Source organism: Thermobia domestica, chromosome 8 (assembly GCF_964235325.1).
Source record: "Thermobia domestica chromosome 8, izTheDome1.hap1.1, whole genome shotgun sequence".
Taxonomy (NCBI): Eukaryota; Metazoa; Arthropoda; class Insecta; order Zygentoma; family Lepismatidae; genus Thermobia; species Thermobia domestica.
In genome coordinates this window covers 70,879,229-70,898,572 of record NC_137461.1, presented here as the reverse complement: position 1 = coordinate 70,898,572, position 19,344 = coordinate 70,879,229, and the positions used below count along the sequence as shown (strand labels likewise).

The following is a 19,344-nucleotide window of genomic DNA, read 5'->3' as shown; positions in this document are numbered from 1 at the left end:
TATTAAGAAGAAAGAAAAAAGAAAAGTTATCATCGTTACTTATAGACCTTTACAACTGATCCCATGTTTTTTCCGACTTGTGTATTCCCTTCGAAAACATTTTAATGAAGTTACTGATTGGAATAGCTTATTTCTAAATGATTAATTACGCAAATTTTCCAACCTATAAAATTATACATACATACTAGATAATTTCATACATACCTTTTGTACGTAAATTTCTATGTATTTTTGTAGATTATTTCTATACAAATAAAGCACTAGGTCATGTACGAAGTCAAAGCGGTCGCACACTATTATTAAAGGCAATTGGTCAGTTAACTTCGCTTCTTTTAGGAAATTTTTCACTCTTTCTGGATTGTAGCAGTTTGATTCTCGACAGATTCTTTCCACTTCCTTGATCTGTCCTGTTTTGCATGCCGCCTAGGAACGAAAACAATATTTAAATACAACATTAAAAAGAAAGAAAAAAATCAATATTTGCTTATTAAATTAAATTTATTACTTTATTATTCTAATTCTGTTGAAATTTCTAATAGCTTTTTAATACAACAGACATTATTTCAAATGTACCGCTGTAAGGAAACGAAAGTTCGGTCTACGTTTTCAACATTGTCATTCAACATACAACTAATAAACTAATTCGTGTAAGATCATCCTGCCAAGCAAAAGCTCAACTAGATTTTTTTTTCCATTGAGTTGATCCTAAACATTTTACTATTATACTTTTCGACTCACTAGTTTACTTATTTTTACTTGACAAAACAGTTTGGTGCACAATTGAATAATTGATTTTTTTTTAATGTGCAATATATATATATATATAACTAGAATGTAGAAAAGTACATTACGAGAAACAAAAATTAACATTAATAACTATGTACCTTACTAAACATAGCATTACACTTAAAAAAAAAAAAATCCTTAATTGTTTTCAAGAATATACATAATTTAAAGTATTTTAGGCTAATTAAACCACAAACAAATTGGGAATGTAGCATTATAAGCTTAAGCACTATAATTAGTAAATTCCTACTACTATATACCATGTTACAAATCGTGAAAATTATTTTTCGTAACTAATTACCTGAATGTACTTGAAGTGAACTTCCTGATCCTGGCTGAAATTGACTATTGATCCCAAAAAGTAGAACAGCCCTTCGTAACTTTTGAATGACTCGAAGAGATCGATCAGAGCTTTTGTAGTTAGCTGCTCGTGATACTTGGTGGCAATCTACAAATAAATATTTTTAAGTCAAACATTGAAACTACGTTTTCTTAAAACATATGTTCCTCTTCATGATATTCAATGCAAGCTATACTTTTACTTCATTAGGCTAAGCAACATGTAAAACACTGTCAAATACAGTCCAACCCTTAACTAACTGAACGTCAGAGGAACTCTGTTTACTTTCATATCTTTAGAATTTGTTTGAATTCCAAAATTATTTTTCTTTAAAAAAAAGCATGCTAACAATATTCTTCTACCATCCTACTCCTAAGAGTGACTAAGATAAAAATTTCACAATAACTGAAATTGCAGATAGTGAATAACTAAAAACACTCAGTTCTTTACGATTCTAAAATATATGCATTTAACGTTTAAAAGCAACAAAGAACTGCATATATCCTGTTCTAAAAAGCCTTCAGATTAACTTAGATACAATGACTGAAAATACATGGTAGTTTACTCATTGCAATTACTTTTAAACGTAGTAGTACTTTTTATTACATGTAATCGCAACACTATGTTCAGACATCAGTACTAAAAAGCAATAGCATATATTCAGTATTACCTACTGAATACTCTCTTAAAATACCGTTATTGTTAAAATACACTCCTGTTAAAATATCCTTTTCAATATACAATTTACTGCAAGACAGAAGTCAAGTGAACTAACCTGAACACATATCTGAAGGTTCTGCCTAATATTAGCTTGAAGCATTGCTTTTAAGCATTCCAGTGAGTCTTCCACGGACAGTGTACCGAAATAGCCTACTAGCCATTCTGGATTCAGAAGATGTGTATGGACAACAGCTCTCTTAATATCATACAAATCTGTAATAGAGTAAAATATTAAATCATACAAGTTCAAGACTAGATATTAGGTTGATGCGAATGAAATCCCAGCTTTGCCGTCTGGTGGGAAACTAAGCAACACAACATAGGGATACTCAAGCATCGAACGCCACAAACTCAGCACATGTACAACAAACAGGCTAGAATACTTCCATAGTTAGGAGGTAGTGGCTGTTGAACAGGGTCATATGAAAGCGCACCATGAAGAGCACACATCTGCAAATGATCATCTCGACTTCTGGGAAATTCTGTTCAGCAAGCAAAAAAGCGCACTTGAACCAGGAATGGTGAATGAACGCCACCATCCCCCGTTATAGTTCCTCAAACTTCGTTCCGGTAATACAGCATTGGAAAATTATCCGTATCAGCACCGACCTGCATGTTCGGAAGAGCTGCTCAGAAACGCCATGGAAGCAGACCCTCGGAAGAGTTCGTGCTATTCCAGACAAGTTAGGCATACACCATACCACTGTCGTTTGGTAGCTCTGTTCAATTGGTAAGGTGGAAAACTTTGGGAATCATAAGTGTCACATTGAGTTGACACCGACCAACAAGAATCGCCGTCCGGAGGTGTGTAATCCTCTGAGTGCATGGAATGACTTGGAAGATTTCCTTTGTATCGGATTGTCACTTCTGATGAAATATGGATCTTCTACAACTGTAGTCAAGACAATGGTGGGTCATGATCAACGTCCAAAACAGTGTCCGAAAAACATCACTGTCGATCGTTAGTCCGTAACTCTACGAAATGCAATCCAAATTGTCCCAAACATCCACCAATGGTCAAACATGGTGTCATAATTAACAGACTTATTTTGTACGAAAATACATGCCCATGTGACGTTTAAAGGACGTTGCAGTTCTTCCGATTATTGCCTCTCTTTCGGCACTTCGATCCCTTCTTGAAGAAGAGTTCTCACGATGATTGAAGCCGCCTTCGCATCGCACATTCCAGACTTCTTTTGCTATGGAATCCAATCGTTGGCTGCGCGATGGCAAGTGTGGTAGCAAACGGCAACTATTTTGAATAATCAGGTGTTAAAGAGTCCCCTGATTACAATATTCATTAATGCCTTCCTTTGCAAACGTTGCATTGGAGGAGAGGGGGAAATTTTATTCGCACCAACCTAATGATATTGTACGCAGTATCACAAAATACGTCCAACACCAAACAAAAAAGAATAAAATATGGTACGAGGTAGAATAATTAGGTGTATACGGTTTGCAGATGAAATGGCACTTGTGACGGAATATGAAAAGAAAATCAATAAGATGTTGAAAAACTTGAGGAAGGGCTGTGAAGAATATGGGTTGAAAATTAATATCAGAGAAACAAAAGCCATGCTGATTGGAACAAAGGGATCAGTTTCAAATATAAAAGGAGGAGGGGAAAAATATAACAGGGTAATATAATAAAATATAAAATGACTAGTTTTCGATACCTGGTAGTATTAATAGTGCGAACGTGAAAAGGATAGGAATGGCACAAGAAGTCGTTAAGAAGAAAAGTCTATTTTATGAAACCTTGAATAAAGAGTTGAGAAAACGACTGATAAAATGCTTCGTGTGGAATATTGTACTGTATAGGGCAGAAATATGGACATTACGCAAAAATGAAAAAAGACTGGAAACCTTTCGAAATGTGAGTGTGGAGAAGAATGGAGAGAATTAGTTGGATCGAGCTGAAAATGAATAAGAGGGTGTTGGAAATGGTAAGGCAGAAAAGAAGTTTTAGATATTATTGAGAAGAAGAATAGAAACTGGTTGGAACATTGGGTAAGAAAGAATTGTATCGTGAGACGTGCTAGAGGGTATGGTGGCAGGAAAGAGGGACGGGGCAAAGGAGACCAATTGAGGAGCATGGGAGCTTCTCAGGTCAATAATGGCAGACTACTTATGATGATATTGCAATATTATCGTTCAATTTCCATACATGTCTGTAAAAATGCAGCCAAAATGAGTCAAATCTTAGGGAAATCGTAAGAAACTAGGGTAATTTTTTCGGAGCCTCTAGAAGACTTTCTAGGGTTTTGTGACAAGAAGTGTACAGTATTTCGATCATCACATGTATTAAATACATCTTGCACAATCGCGACATCGGTATTCATACATCATTACACTTTATGGTAAGTCAATTTTTCTCCCCTCCCCCTTTCTTTGGTGGTACATTCCTTATGGTGTCATGTTTCTTTCGTTTTATATTATTTTGTGTTACATGTACAGAATTCCAACGAATTAGTCTGCTTTTAGTTTGTTCTTTAATGTTGCATACTAATGTAGGTTTTTAAATAACAGACAATACTATACTTACCAGTATAATGTTCCAATGCTCTCTGCAGCAAACCAGCTTTCTCGCAAAGCTGGGCAATATGTGCCCGATCGTAATGGGTAAACATTTGATTTCCAAGAATGGCATCTGCAACCTACAACATACAAATTAATTTATTGGACAATCAGCTTATAAATTTTATCTATGGTTTGCTTCTACGTTTTGAAGTTTATTGATATTTGGCTGATTCCAGTGAATAACCAGCTAAGTCGGGAAAAGTATATTTTACAGGAGAGCAGTTTAAAGGTATATTTTACAGCAGTTCTCTGGCTAATTTTGACATAACCAAATGCTGTAACATTATGAATTCGCCTTAGCCGCTTCTACGCAATGTAGAACTCACCAAAAGAAGCTTATATCTGTACAATCTCAAGAAACGACTTAGTCGGTTATTCACTGGAACCAGCCATTTGCCCCTTCGTTACTCAAATATGAACCTTATCCCACAGAACTTACTTATCCCCAATAACAAGTTTAACGAAACTTGCAGCTAAAAAAAATTTATATATATATATATATATATATATATATATATATATATATATATATATATATATATAAACTAAATAACTTGCTATCAAAGTTAGTAACTTAATCTCTCCTTTGTTACAAACAAAATCTGGTTTTTTTTTTCCCCTTGAAGTTTAACAGTATGAATAAATAAATATTTTTGTACTAAACTCACCTGAGGAGCAGACATCAAATTCATTTCAAGTAATCGTGTCTGAAGCGGTCCTTCGGAAGGTCTATTATTTTTTAAGGCATCAAGCAAAAACGCTGTACATTGCTGCACCATATTTTGCTCCATAAATATGTCTACGATCTGAAGAAAAAAAAAAGAAAAAAAGTCAGTAGTTATGAATTTAACCCTAATATAGTATTTGCAAAGTTTATCTAGTTTTCTAAAACTAATGATTTATTACTTCAGCCGGTAAGAAACATGACTAAAGGATCTTTTTCGGAGAAGCATATTACTTGAGCCATATTTACGGTAACTGAAATAAAGGATAATTAAGTGAACATTCTAAACACATTTTTAAAAAGAAAAGAAAAATCCGAACGTAATTTGAATTTAAGACTGGCACTAAAAGATAAAACAACAACAACACAACAAAAATTATTAAAGTTGAGAGTCAGAAAAACTACACTAAGTTGTTAGAGTGTACTTACTATTGCTGATTATGCTGCAATATAATATTAGACTTTACAATAGTATATTTTCATTCAATCTATTGTATTTGTCTCTGTATTATTACGCAATACTTCCAACTAAAAATTAGTTTGATAGCTCGAGTGCCATCAGTACAGAAATGCATTTAAGAAGTGGAAATTATTGCTTCTACTTAAATAAATTCAGTTACAAGAGGTGACTGATAAATTCTGGGCCTAACGCAGATAATAAATAAGCTAGAATAGAAAAAAATGTGCGTCTCATAATAATACAATCTTTGTTTGCACCATGTACCAATGTCACGGTTCTAAGCAATTTCTTTTGTGTTTGGCAGGTCCTTGAAGTGAGACAGATGTCTGAAGTTCGGAAAATTGAACAATCGAAAAGTGGGTTCTCAAAGTATTTGCAATTGAAAGAACTATCAACGTCCGGTATCCACCACAATATAGTCACTACTTTAGATGAATCTTAGGGAATATGCCACCATGGGTCCAAGAATTCAACCATGGTAGGATGAGTGTTGAAGATGAACCGACGTGAAGGAAAGCAAGTGCTACACTCAGGAGAACATTTCCCTCGTTCTTGATATTACCATTCAAGATCGGAGACTAAACTCGACAAACAAGTTGGGTATATAAACTCGGTTTCAGCTCGATGGGAATGTTCTGACTTGAACAAAAGCGAACTCTTATATACCATTTCATTGAACAATGTGTAACTGTATAATGTGAACAATTTTCTCGTGCGGGATGAATGCTAGGTTCATCACTATCAGCTCAGAACCAAACAATTCAAACCGTGAAAACACCCTTTATCCCCTAGTCCAAACAAGGCAAATGTCAGTTCTGTTGGCAAGGATATGACATTAGTTTTTAGGGATTTTCGAGTTGTGGTATTGATTGATTAACTTCAAAGAGAACACAAGACTGTATTATAATGACAGGAGGAAAGAAAGAAAAAGAAAAAAAAGCTCAAGGACTCAAAGAAAAAAAAAAAAGGTCTCAATAGAAACAATCGGGAACTAACTACACTTCTCTAGCATCATGACAATGCTCCAGGCCACATTACAGCCTGAAGCCATAGCAATTATTCATGAACGCGGATTTGAACCCATTCCTCATCCACCCTATTCCAGATCTGTTCCCTCTCTCCCCTCACATTTCAATTTGTTCTCGAATCTAAAGCTCTGGATGGATGATGTTTTGCAAGTAATACTGACGTCATAACAGCCGTAAGGGAGTTTGTATCCCACGACCTGATGTATGTTTACTGGAATAATGGCACTTTAGCACCGCTGGAGCAAATATGTTGATGTACAAGACATTGATTATGTTCAAAAATTAAGGCATTATCAAATCTGTACCTACTATAGTTTCCTAAGGCTTAAAACTTTCCAGTCACCCCTCGTATAACAATACGTAGTTTACATCATCAAGCAACACAGTTTCAATAAAATGAAAAACTTTTTTAAAGAAAAGCTGAGATACGCGGAGAGCTTACCTGGTTAATATCAGCAAGCGGCTCATCATCTTGCACAAGCATCTGAGAGAAAGCAACTCCTTGGTCAGGGTTCATCCGCATGACATTTCGCAACAGAAATATGTAATCTGGTGTAAAACCCACTTTCTTCGCATACAGAACTATCTTCTGAAACTGGCCTGTTTCTGCGAAACATTGTATTACCTATAAGAAATAAATATGCAAAATAAATTGGTTTATAAAATTACTGTACAGAAGGGTGTTACAACAATGGAAATTCACGTAGTAAGGATCTTCGAAGACAGACGAGGTGTGTTAGTGTCATTTTTATGTTGAAAGCCCTATGTTATCTGATCAGAAAGAAAGAACCTACCTAGTGTGACAAGGATTCATATTACATATACTCTTACTGCCACTCCAAACAGAACATGCTTATTGGAAATACTGAAAAATAATAAAAGCATTCTATCTCGAAATTTCTACCCATTTCAGAATTTTGTTTTCAGCATCTTTCCTACGATCTTTCTGATTATCTTAATTTGCATTGTATTTTTCACAAGAAACTACCCATTAAGTAAGATGTTCGTACAATGCAATATCAAAAAAATAAGAGGGATTATTATCATTTCCTCTTGTAGCATGAACATTTTACACTTCAATAAATACTGAACTAGTGAGAAAGGAATGGAGCACTACTGAACTACTGAGAAGGAAATGGAACAAATCCTTCTCGTAGCCAGAGGTAAATGAAATCCAGAACTTCAAATGTTCAATTTTTGCTATGTTTAAAAGAGTTCAAGTAGTGTGTGTATATATAGAAGTTCTTTCTAATACATACCTTATTAGGAACATTTGCACGAAGATATACGGACAGTGCTAACGTTGGATCGGCTTGTTTCACTAAATCTCCTAATTCTTCCGAACACTCCAGTTTATCTTCTTTCAACCATTTTTCCAATAATTGTTTTCTACCTTGTTGTAACACTGGTCTACACAACTCAAGGGATTCGTACTTGTTTAATTGACCCTATGAAAAACAAAGGAAGTAAAGCAGCTTTAGATATCAACTTTTCTACCTATAGTATATCTTAAGACAATTTAGCAGACAAAAATTATTCAATGAAAATATAGCTACATCGCTGTATTTGCATTCTACATAGTGTAAGGAATCGAAGAAACAACTAGATTTATTTTTACTCCATGTCCTGTACGATGTAAATCAAATTCGAAGACTGAGAAAGTAACTAGGAGGAAAAAAAATCAAACCCCTATCCCCAGCTTACTATTCAATCCGTCTCCCCGAACTTGAAATTGGTTCAGCAATGGATTGTACTACAACTTAATCTGTTATGATAATGCAGCAGTGTTCAATGTTGTAATTGAACCTAAATTTTGGCTACTTGTACTGATCCTTATACAGAACACAAAGATGAGTTTAAGAATCTGGAACTACAAGTTCGACCTCAACATTAACATTTTTGCATTGTTTACCATTAAATTTTAGCTCGACTGTTTACAATCATAAAAAAATATAATGTGTAACAAGAATTGAAGTTCTAGTTTTTTCTTTCTTTTCTTTCCATAAAGGTAGGAGTCTGTCTAAATTTACATCATATGTAGTTCCTAAATTCTCTAACTCATCCTTATTAGTGTTCCGTAAAAGGCTACAATGCAAATACCGTACCTCGAATTATTAGAAGTAATTACAATATTGAATATTTGTTGGTTAGTGGTTGTGTACAAAGAGCACGACTTGTACTTAATAACCCCGAGTCTATGCCCACACTGATGATTCACCTTTCACAGTCGAGTCATATGAGAAAAGGTAACAAACAGATTACTTGAACTGTGATTCGACTCCCGGAACTGTCACGTTTTTACTCAATTTTCTAGAACTATACAGTTCATACTGTTTTTGTATGCTCCAAGATGGAAAACTTCGAAATTAGTGTTAGTCCCGTAACATATGTATTAGTACACAACAGTGAATATACGAAGTTAGCAGATGCTAAAATAATTCTGTATGAAAAGTACTATGTCAGTACAATGAATAATTATTGTCCATGAATCGAAGTATATACCAGGTTGTTCAAAAAGTATTGAGCGTTTGGAAGTGAAAATTGGGAATACATTTACATAGGTTGGATAACAAGTAGTAGCAACGCTGTTCTTACGTCAGAGGGCTACCTTAATACTGCAAAACTTAAGCTGATAAGAATGTGAGAGGCGGTAAAGTGTGGCGAATGACGGAGTGGTATTCTGTCAAAACAAGCAGTGACGTAAAATAGAGCAGTAAAGTGGAAGCGCCATAACAATATGTTTCGAAAAGATTAACATACGTGGATTAAGATTGAAGTGACACATGAACACAGTGCTCAATGTTTTTGGGCTTCGTGAAACGATCTTTCGTTAAAATGCGGGATCACTTCGCGGGAAGCACTGCAACACAAGAGAAGTCATTGTCGTGCCTAGTATTGTAAAATTTCCGGAAATTTTGAACCTGCTGGTGAAAAACAGTTTTTTCCCGGTTTCCTTCCGGAAAAATTGGGAAAATAATCTTTTTATTAGGTTAGTTTTACTAGTAACGAAACTTTTTTTTTTCCTCGAACGTGTGAAAAATGTAAGTTGAGAAATTTGAATATTGTGAATTAAAAAAAAAAAAAAAAAAGCGTTTGAAAATAAAACTGTTGTAATTACTCTTGAAAATTAATAGTCTGCACTCATTTCCTTTACGTGCCTTTTAGTCGTTTACTCCTGGTTGTGCATTATTACAAAACTTTTACAATTTACACACATCTTCCATCATGAAGCGTTTTTGTTGCAACAAATAAGGCTCTTGAATGAAACTGAGTTCTTAACGTGCTCTTTGATCAGGTGAAATGTTGTTAATTGTAACCAAATTACTTATTAAAGGAAAGAGCACTAGACAAATTTCACTAATACTCATTAAGACATATAATTACCATTATTCGAATACACACTTTAATATAAACTTTATGTGCAAAATTTTGTACGTAAACAAATACCTGTTTTCTAGTGCGACAAATTATCAATATATATAAAAATAAAAGTGACTGTATTTGTAACAAACAACAACACTTGAACCACTAGACCAGCGTTTCCCAACCTTTTTCAACTTGCGGCACACTACAGTTGTAACTTGAATTCTCGCGGCACACACTATATAAACAATTTTGTTCCCATTGCCATTTTCCCGGCAACACCATAATCCTATCGCTACAGAACTTCTGTGGTTTCTGGCCAAAAAATTGTGATACGTGGTTCCAATTCTACAGGCCTCGCAGCAAAACATTGAAAAAATATAGAACAGTTTGGTATATATACATAAATGTATTGTAAGAAAAGACCACCCTTCACCCCAATGGGCAACTAGAAACAAGGTTTAGATTAATACAGAATAAGAGTATATATAACCTTTCACTTTTTAAACTTTGTATCTTTCTAATGAATGAAATAAAAAAAAAAAAGATTTATAACATTTTTGTAATGAAATATTTGAATCTAATTAAACATTGACTTATTTGCTCAACGTATTTCCCTCTGAAATAAATAATGTTAACAGCATTTCATTCATCATAGCTCTGCAAATTATACACTTCTAACAACTGTTATACAACATAAATTTCACATGTCCAGTTCATAAATAATTTCCAGGACATTTCCAAGATTTTTCACCATTTTTTTTGCTTTCCATTACTTTTTCAGGGTGTTTTCATGACAAACTTTTATTTCCAGGTTTTCCAGGACGGTAGGAACCCTGCATATTATGTACAGCAATATTGGAACGCGTTGGGATATGTTGGTGAATACCAGCACACCTTAATGCCTGGCCAATAATGCCCCCTTCCCCCACCCCCACCCCCCGACACACACACACTGCTGAAAGAAAATGCGAACACAGCTTGCGTTATAAGAAACTGGAGCATGGGAAGGTTCCTCAGCTAAGCTTCATTGCGCAAGTGTAAGCACATCAAAAACAACGAAAAAAAAGAGTGGATACGGGAAGATAGGAAAAAGCAAATTAAAAAAAAAAAAATAATAGTGAGGGTTAGTGATTAGTCCCTCAGAAAAAAAAAAAATGCTAAGATATATCTAGCATATTGCTAATATGTAGCAATTTGCATCATCACTGAAACTGCCCTTAGTTTGTACTTTTAATAATTCTATCACTGAAAAATATAGGACATATATAGGGACAAATTTACCCAAATTTCCAAAATATAGGAAAAAATAGGAAAATAGCACAGCTGGGAGCCCTGAATTCTACCAAACGTGCAGCATAACCTTCCGGCGTCAGTGTGGGTTTTCTTGCTTCTGGCCATGATCTTTGTTCGCACATTATTGTGTTGTAAGTTACACATTTTTCATCGCTCTTAATCAACCGTGTCAAAAATGATTCGAGTTCGTTACGTTCCAGTAGTTTCACATATGGAAATTTGACCGAGTAAATGAGAAAGTGATCATGTGGCACCCAAACCTCGAGTTCTTTTTGTAATCAGCTTTTTTCAAATGGTTTAACACTGGTGATTTATGTTTACGTTATTGTTGATGTCATTACCGCTTCAATGCCACTTGCTCGACTTTTGTCAGATTAATTATCCACTTTTGCTGTGATTGGTCATTCACTGCGATGGCAATTTTGAAAGCGACTGAACCATTTTTTGGTTGTTGCTTTTGATAACGTATCTCGCTCATAAATAGCACAAATTTCTTCACGGGTATGAGCAATATCTCCACCTTTATTTAAATAAAATTGTAAAATGTGGCGTAGTTCTGAGGAAAGTTCACTTATCATTACGGCGCAATACTTCACATCTGATTATACAAATACTTTCACATCTACTACCTTCAGCTGTCAAATGATGTTAGGCTGATCCGCTGTGACTCATTCTCGAAGATATGAGACACTAATGCTATCTCGCACGCAAATGATTCAATACTTTTTAGATGACCTGATAGAACTGGAGTTACACGAAGAGAAAAGTAACATAGCTCTTCTCTCTTTGGTGATTACTGTCTTCTGTGTAGAGCAGTCTGATAAGAGCTCTTATATTGAATCTTAGAATTGGATAGTTAGAATTGGGGTAGATAAAATTATAGAAAACGTTTAAAAATATATATGTCACTCATTCTTAGCTGGCGTTAAGTTGAAACTGTAATTTATGAAATTTTTAATGAATTCTTTAATCTTCATCTTGTAACCAAACAAAACTTTCTCAAAACCTACTAACGAAGATGATTTGACTGATTGAACATATGAATTACTGTATTTACCAGTTGGCTTAGAATTGATATCATTACCACGGCTGGTAGACGAAACTATTTACGCAATAGGAAAAACTTTTCAAAAAACTCCAGAAGCCACCATTAAGTACATTTCCGCTATCGTGTAGATACACTGTTGCCAATTCAGTGGATATTATTCTAATTTAGTAGAGTTTAATTATAGCTTTCAACAAAGAAAAGCAAATTCGTCGATCATGCGTCTTAAGACTATTCGATCTCGGCACAGAAGACAATGTTCTATACGAAGACAATAACGAACAAATAACAGGCAATGTATCTTTTAGAAAATTTATTATTTATGCTTTGCATGTTTCACTAATAAATAATAATAATAGAAGTAGTAGTAGTAGTAGTAGTAGTAGTAGTAGTAGTCGTAGTAGTATTGAGTAAGCATCCTAATGTTAAAACTGTATCGATACCACGCTGTAATGACCTAAAACCGTCATTATAATACACATTCAATTCGCGAGTCCTTGTTTCCAACTTCGTCTGAATATACGATTGACAAAACCAACAACTTAATTTGGTTATTTATTATGTCAAGACAAAACATACCTGATCCAACAAAATTCCGAAATACTGCAGAAGTGGTGACGTTTGTCCTTGAGGAGTAGGAACTTGCTGAAATCTCTGGATTGTTTGAGGTGTTCGAAGAATGCCTTTGGGCGCATTGGCTGCAACCTGTAATTAATGTAAGTTTCAAACATATTCCCTTATATCAATGCAAAGTACATTCCAATTTCCTATGGAATATAATCTACTGATGGTTCAATCTGGTTATGTATTACATGTTAAACATGAGTAACTACTGACTAGCAAAACTACTGTAACCACGAGCATTTAGAGTAACAATTTCAGCAAAAATATTATTTAAGCTGTATTTTTTAATTTTAGCATTAATCTTTAATTAAAAAGATAAACACTTAAGAAAAATTATGTACATATTTTTGAAAATTTTTTTGTAAAATGTTAAATTATTATATAAGCTCGTCTGTAAAAATTGTTTTACGTTAAAGGCAGCTTGATTTACATAATAGTCTTCATCACGTAAAGCTAACACAGACAAACTTCCAACGTCTGACAAAATTCAGTTTTATTCGTATACCAAATTTTATGGGTCAAACTTTCTAAATCCTTCTGCACATGGCTATCTGTTGTAACCATGGGTACTTAGGGTATGAACCTCAGCAAAAATCCGAGTATAAAATCTTAGGAAAATTCAGGATGGCGCAACAAGTGACTGGATTTTGTGACAGACACCATCTCCATATCACTCCGATACTTGACTGCTAGAAGTGCGAGTTTACACAGAGAAGTTCTACGAACTTAGCAAACAAAATTCAACAAATGAAATGTTCATCTCAACAAATAAAACAATACGTAATTATTTTACAAAGTTTAAACACCCAAAGCTTTATTTTAAACTAAAAACAATCACTAAAACTGAAACATCAAATTATTAGTCCCCTATCAAGAGTTAAAAGACTAAGTCAAAAAATGTCAACATCACGTAAAATACCAAGTATGTGTGTTTATGGAATCTTTCATATCATACTTCCTCCAACACAAACGTTTTACACAAACAGTCAACTCATTAAGTTAATGTCAAAATCTATCACATCAAATTAAAGCTTGGTCCTTTTATTTATCTCAAAATACATCTAAAAGGATTTGCTATCAAGAGCATAATAAACTAACGTGTATTCATAATATCATAAGCATAACCAAATTACGTATAACAAACCACCTATTTCTCTTTGAAAAGAGTAAAATCATTGCTGAGTCATTACAAAATTGTGCGCTCAAACGACGTGAAAAACCAGATATCAGTGCTGCCTTTCCATAATGGCGGAAAACAAACACTAGTGTGCTTCTACTGCATACTGAATTCGGTATGCACGATACTGAAAGAGCAACATTTGTTATTGTTATACATCTTACTATTTTGTCTCATACTCATATGATTTCAGGTTTTTATTTGAATTTACGGTAGGGAAACGTGTCACGAATTCCATTAACTTTCTTTTTTACTATTATTATTATTATGCTTGCTTCTGAATAGCACTACTGCTGTAGGATCACTTATTGTTTATTGTTTAGGTGCAAACTACACAAGTCCTCAACACTCATATTTCAAATTTCATGCAGTTTATACGCACTCCGGACAAATAGTTTACCCACCCTCCCAATCCAAGACATCATCGCTTCTAGCCTGATTCTGTATAATGTGACTTCATAAGGTGTTGCAAGTATGCCGCAAAACTATCAGCTTATCAGTAGATCTCAGTCAAGTAAATACGGGAATTTATATTTTTGGATTATACCAGTTGCTACAAATTGTCCAACGGATTTTCAACTGCATATAAATCTGAACTTCGTGCGCCAAAATCTAAATGTTCCTCTAAAGCATAAAATTTATTTAGAGCTGTAGGCACAAACCATGTCATCTTGGAAGATGGGGGAGTCCACTGAATCATGATGCCTGGTTACTATGAATATTCAAATAAAAAAGCTGGTTTATGTTAACACTTACCTGTCTGAGTGGACAAAGTCGATAAATAAAAATAATAAAATTAAATCTTAAAAAAAAAGTATTCCCACAACACTATCACAGAACTTCCTCTAGCTTCAATCACGCACTGCAGGTAAAAGGCTTCACTGACTTTCAGTGTCCCGATACCTTGCTTCATTGAAATACGAACAAACAAAAACGCGAATCGTCGGAAAATACTGTCTGCAGCTTGTAACACTACAATGTATGCTCTTGAGTCTATTGAAGACTTGCAACTTTACGTACCAGTGAGAAGTTCTCTCTTTCACAGTACTAGATTTCGAACGTCCATTTTAAAATTTCCTTCGCAACTTTTTTTTTAATTGGTTGGAATGGATTTGCATCAATTCCTTGGATTCGTGAAATACTTCTCTTGAACAGGCGTGAAATTAGTCCGTAGTCCATCTGGGTTAAGATTTTCTTGCGCCCAATTCTGATTCAATTTTGGGTTCACACTCTTATTAGAAGTTCTCTGTAGAAACGTTCGACACTCTGCTTTGATAAACTAATACGGTAACAATTTACTGTATACCTATGCATGCTCAACAACAAATGCCCCTTTTCTACATTATGTTACATCTTTACTTTGACCTATCTTAAGCTGTTTCCGTAAGATGCTAATACATAGTGGTGGTTAAGTTCATTAAGTAACATGTTACCAGTGAAACGCCATCTAGAACGGTAGAAATAACGCTGTTCTAGATAGGTATGACCCTAATTTTTCTGTCTGGTGAGCTTACAAATCACACTGTTGATACACATACAACTAACCTTTGCTGCTTCGGCGTATTGTCCATTCTGGAATAACATATTGAATTTTCTAACAAATAGATCTTCAGCGCCTGCTAAATTATTCCTAACAGCCATTCTCAGAGCTAGATCCGGATTTTGCAGTACACTGTTTATATAAGGAATGATGTTATCTTCCTCAACACTGACAGATAGTACCTGAAATTAAATATAAAAAATAATTATATAGAATTTTAAACTAGTTTAGTCATGCAAAACGACTACTATTCCTTTGATTATGCTGCTATGTACAACAAATCACAGTAAATAAAGATTTTGAATAACTGTCCCGTAACATGAATTTATGGTACAATCCGCGGCAAAAAACCTGCAACATGAGAATGTAAGTTTTTTGTGATACTACGCCTAACAGCACAGGGAATCAACATAGCGTCTAAGTGGCACGAATCACGCCAGGATAAACCTCGGCGTCCTCCCCTGAACACTTATTTTGGAGCAAAAGACTTCGTCATTTCACAATAAACTTACATGATTATGTTGCAGGTTTTTTGCCGCTGATTGTACATTCTTTCAAAATACAAAAACCTTATGTGAGCCAAAATAACTAATATCTTTAATATAAGAGTTCTGAAGATAAAAGCTAAACAACAGTTTCTCTCCATATACAGAAATGTGTAGAAGTAATAAAACCTTTTCACGTACCTAAGTATTTCTAAATTTGACTTTTTGAACATCGTATAATAACGAAATCGTTTGTTTGTTCATAAATACATAGGAGGTATTCAAAGTAAGAGCAAACTCAATAAAAGTTACGTGCAATCTGAACGCTTGAAAACTGCATTTGAAGTGTTTGAAAGTGAAATGAAACCTTTCAGTTTAACGTCCGCCGATTATGCCCTTTTGGCTAAGCGAGACGGATGATTGAGGCAAGTGAATGGCAATGGATGAATTGATGGATAAGAATGTGGGAGGAAACTGGAGTACCCCGAGAAAACCCACGCACATGTCTACAATCTTACTTTGCCGGAGATTGAACCAAGGACACCACGAACCACAGGCAAGCGCTTTACCATTGAGTTTTCATGGCCTCATGATGGAATGAAGGAAGTAGGAGAAAATTAGAGAACTCCAAGAAAACTCATGCACACGGAAATTGTTTACCACAAAGCCCACTTGGCGATAGCTGGGATCGAACCAAGGACAACACACACCTGAGGTAAAAGCTCTAATTCTGACCCACCGCGGTGAGAAATGGTGGACCTAAAACAAACCGTAATTAGTGTTCGTCTTTGCGCAAGTTGAGGAAATGGTCCACCGAGATTATCAAATGAAGACAATTTTGAGTGGAACCAATGAGCTACGCAGAACCCTTCGTTTGCCAGGGTTGAGAGCCGCTTAAAAGACTAAGATATTTCACTGAATTATGAGAACTCCTTCATATTCCGAACAAACTGTTTCAGCTTCGGAAAATGTCGCCGACATTGAGCTACGTGTATAGCAGCAGCAGGATTTTAAACATGACAATCCACTAGTTCTGCGATTTAAAAAACAACCTGTCTACCAATTACTCCTAGACCTCTTGTAACGAAGAAACTACGGAAGCACACAAATTTGTTATCAGATCTATACCATCCAGGCTCACATCGAAACATCAGTATTGAGTTTAGCCTCCCAGCCGTTCTTTACGCTTAAACATGCACACCATTTTACAATATTTTTTTTCTTCATTCTCCTTTTATTTCATCTTATTTACTTATTTTTATTTAAGGTGCACAAAATTGTTCATTACGCAGAATAAGTTTATTCGCTTTGTTTTACTATTGACGAGTTCTAGTACTGATTGTGAAGTTCAATTCCAACAAGCCCGGAAAGAAGAGATGCAAGTGGCACAGAATGCCAAGAATGAAAAGTACGGTTGTTGCAAAATTTTGCAGCATATGGTCATCTTGAGAGGATCCTGTAAGTAGGCATTTATCTCAATACTTTTCCATGAACAATAGTGCACTACATTCGCAACTAATTACTGCGATGGACACTGTTTAAGAAACGAAAATGTGTTTGGCTTCATCTTAGTAAAAACGCGGGATGAAAAGTACTTATACATGCAGAAAACAAGGAACAAAATATACTACGATCGCTTCTATCTTTTTCATTACACATTACACTATTTTTCGGTTTCTAATTAAAGAAGAATTACTTCAATCAACATAAACAGTAACTTCAAAAAAATTATTCGGATATGTTATTTAGGTTGATACTTACTTGTCCTTTTCTGTTCACACCAATTATTCCACCGGTAGCTTCATGAGGAGCTGTAACAAATATTGTATCTCCACTGATCCTGTTCATATAGATGCACGTGGCTGTCTCAATGTCATACAGGTGAATATAACCATACTTGGTAATAAGATAAATAACATCATACTTCGCACTGACCTAATAGCAAAAGAAAAAGAAAACAATCAAAATGAAAGCAACAGCTTTATCTCATGTTAAGAAATAAATATACGTAAAGTGCAATATTAATTTCCAATAAATATATCAGAAATAATATCGATATAATAAATAATGTAATCTATATTCCCTTTTCCATTATCAATAGCATAAGTTGTAAACACGGAACTTCTGTTTCAACTACAAAGTAGTTATACTGATAATTTTGTTGTTGTTAAATACAAACTTTCTTTTAATAATTTATACTGAATTCAGAATTTTAAGTGATCAAGATTACACAATAATTATTTTAAGTAGGTTAACTCTACACAATCACAACTACTGATAACATTCCGTTTTCTTATATTCCTAACAACTTTACTGTACGATAAATGGATATAAGTCTGATGCCAGGATTCATTCTCGGCCCACATTCACCTTGAATAACATATTTTATTAGTTTATTGCTTTCTTTCAACACATTCCCTACAGTAACACACAAATGTATTATTTACATGTAATACAATTGATTTTTCTTCGCTCCATGCTCCTCTATCCAGTGGCTTTTTTTTCTACGTATTTTCTATCGACTATATATTCAAAATTTAAATTCCAAACTTGCGCTTACAAGTAATAAGCCTAAAAATATTACAGTACGAGTGTGTTGTGTGTATACTTTAGGACAAGAATTATCAATGGGTGTAGAGTAACAACCAACCACCTACCTGCATGGCAACAGGAAAGTCGTTCTGTGCTTCTGGTGGAAAGAATACATCTACAGCTTTCTTTGGAAAAGGTTGATTACCTACTGGTGGTTGTCCAACTTCTATTATATGAAGCTATAATAATAATAAAAGCTAAGTCAACACAAAATGACAATTTACTTAAGCATTCAATAAACAGAACCTGCTAATAGATTTTATGAAAACCTTCTGTGAATCGAATATCCAAATTAAAAATTAGCATCTTCATATATTGTTTCTTCTTAATTTAATACAATCTTACATTAAACTACTAAGACCAAATTTACCATACTCCATTTATACATTAAAATCTATCGGAACAGAGTCTAAACTAAACATGGGAAGAAATTCATTTCGCAGGTTGCCTTGTCTAGCCGAGGATACTGTATGTTGGCATGCTTATGTCCCAGAGGCTGCTTCAAGATATTCAAGCCAGTGCACATGCTGCGATGGTCGGGTGTCCAGATATTTAGAACAAGATTAGAATGCAGATTTGGAGTA

The 19,344-nt window shown here is 34.6% G+C and overlaps 1 protein-coding gene across 1 annotated transcript in view; it reads right to left on the bottom strand.

The window, feature by feature from the left end:
• Positions 1 to 19,344, bottom strand: part of Chc (clathrin heavy chain) — a 99,723-nt gene that overhangs the window by 41,167 nt on the left and 39,212 nt on the right. The window contains exons 6-16 of the mRNA XM_081768610.1: positions 18,826 to 18,939; positions 17,930 to 18,103; positions 15,689 to 15,865; positions 12,922 to 13,047; positions 7,898 to 8,086; positions 7,081 to 7,263; positions 5,095 to 5,232; positions 4,392 to 4,503; positions 1,902 to 2,059; positions 1,088 to 1,234; positions 205 to 423 (exon numbers count right to left, since the gene is read on the bottom strand). Of these exons, the coding sequence (XP_081624736.1) occupies positions 205 to 423; positions 1,088 to 1,234; positions 1,902 to 2,059; positions 4,392 to 4,503; positions 5,095 to 5,232; positions 7,081 to 7,263; positions 7,898 to 8,086; positions 12,922 to 13,047; positions 15,689 to 15,865; positions 17,930 to 18,103; positions 18,826 to 18,939 (1,737 nt within the window). The remainder of the gene's footprint in view (positions 1 to 204; positions 424 to 1,087; positions 1,235 to 1,901; positions 2,060 to 4,391; positions 4,504 to 5,094; positions 5,233 to 7,080; positions 7,264 to 7,897; positions 8,087 to 12,921; positions 13,048 to 15,688; positions 15,866 to 17,929; positions 18,104 to 18,825; positions 18,940 to 19,344) is intronic.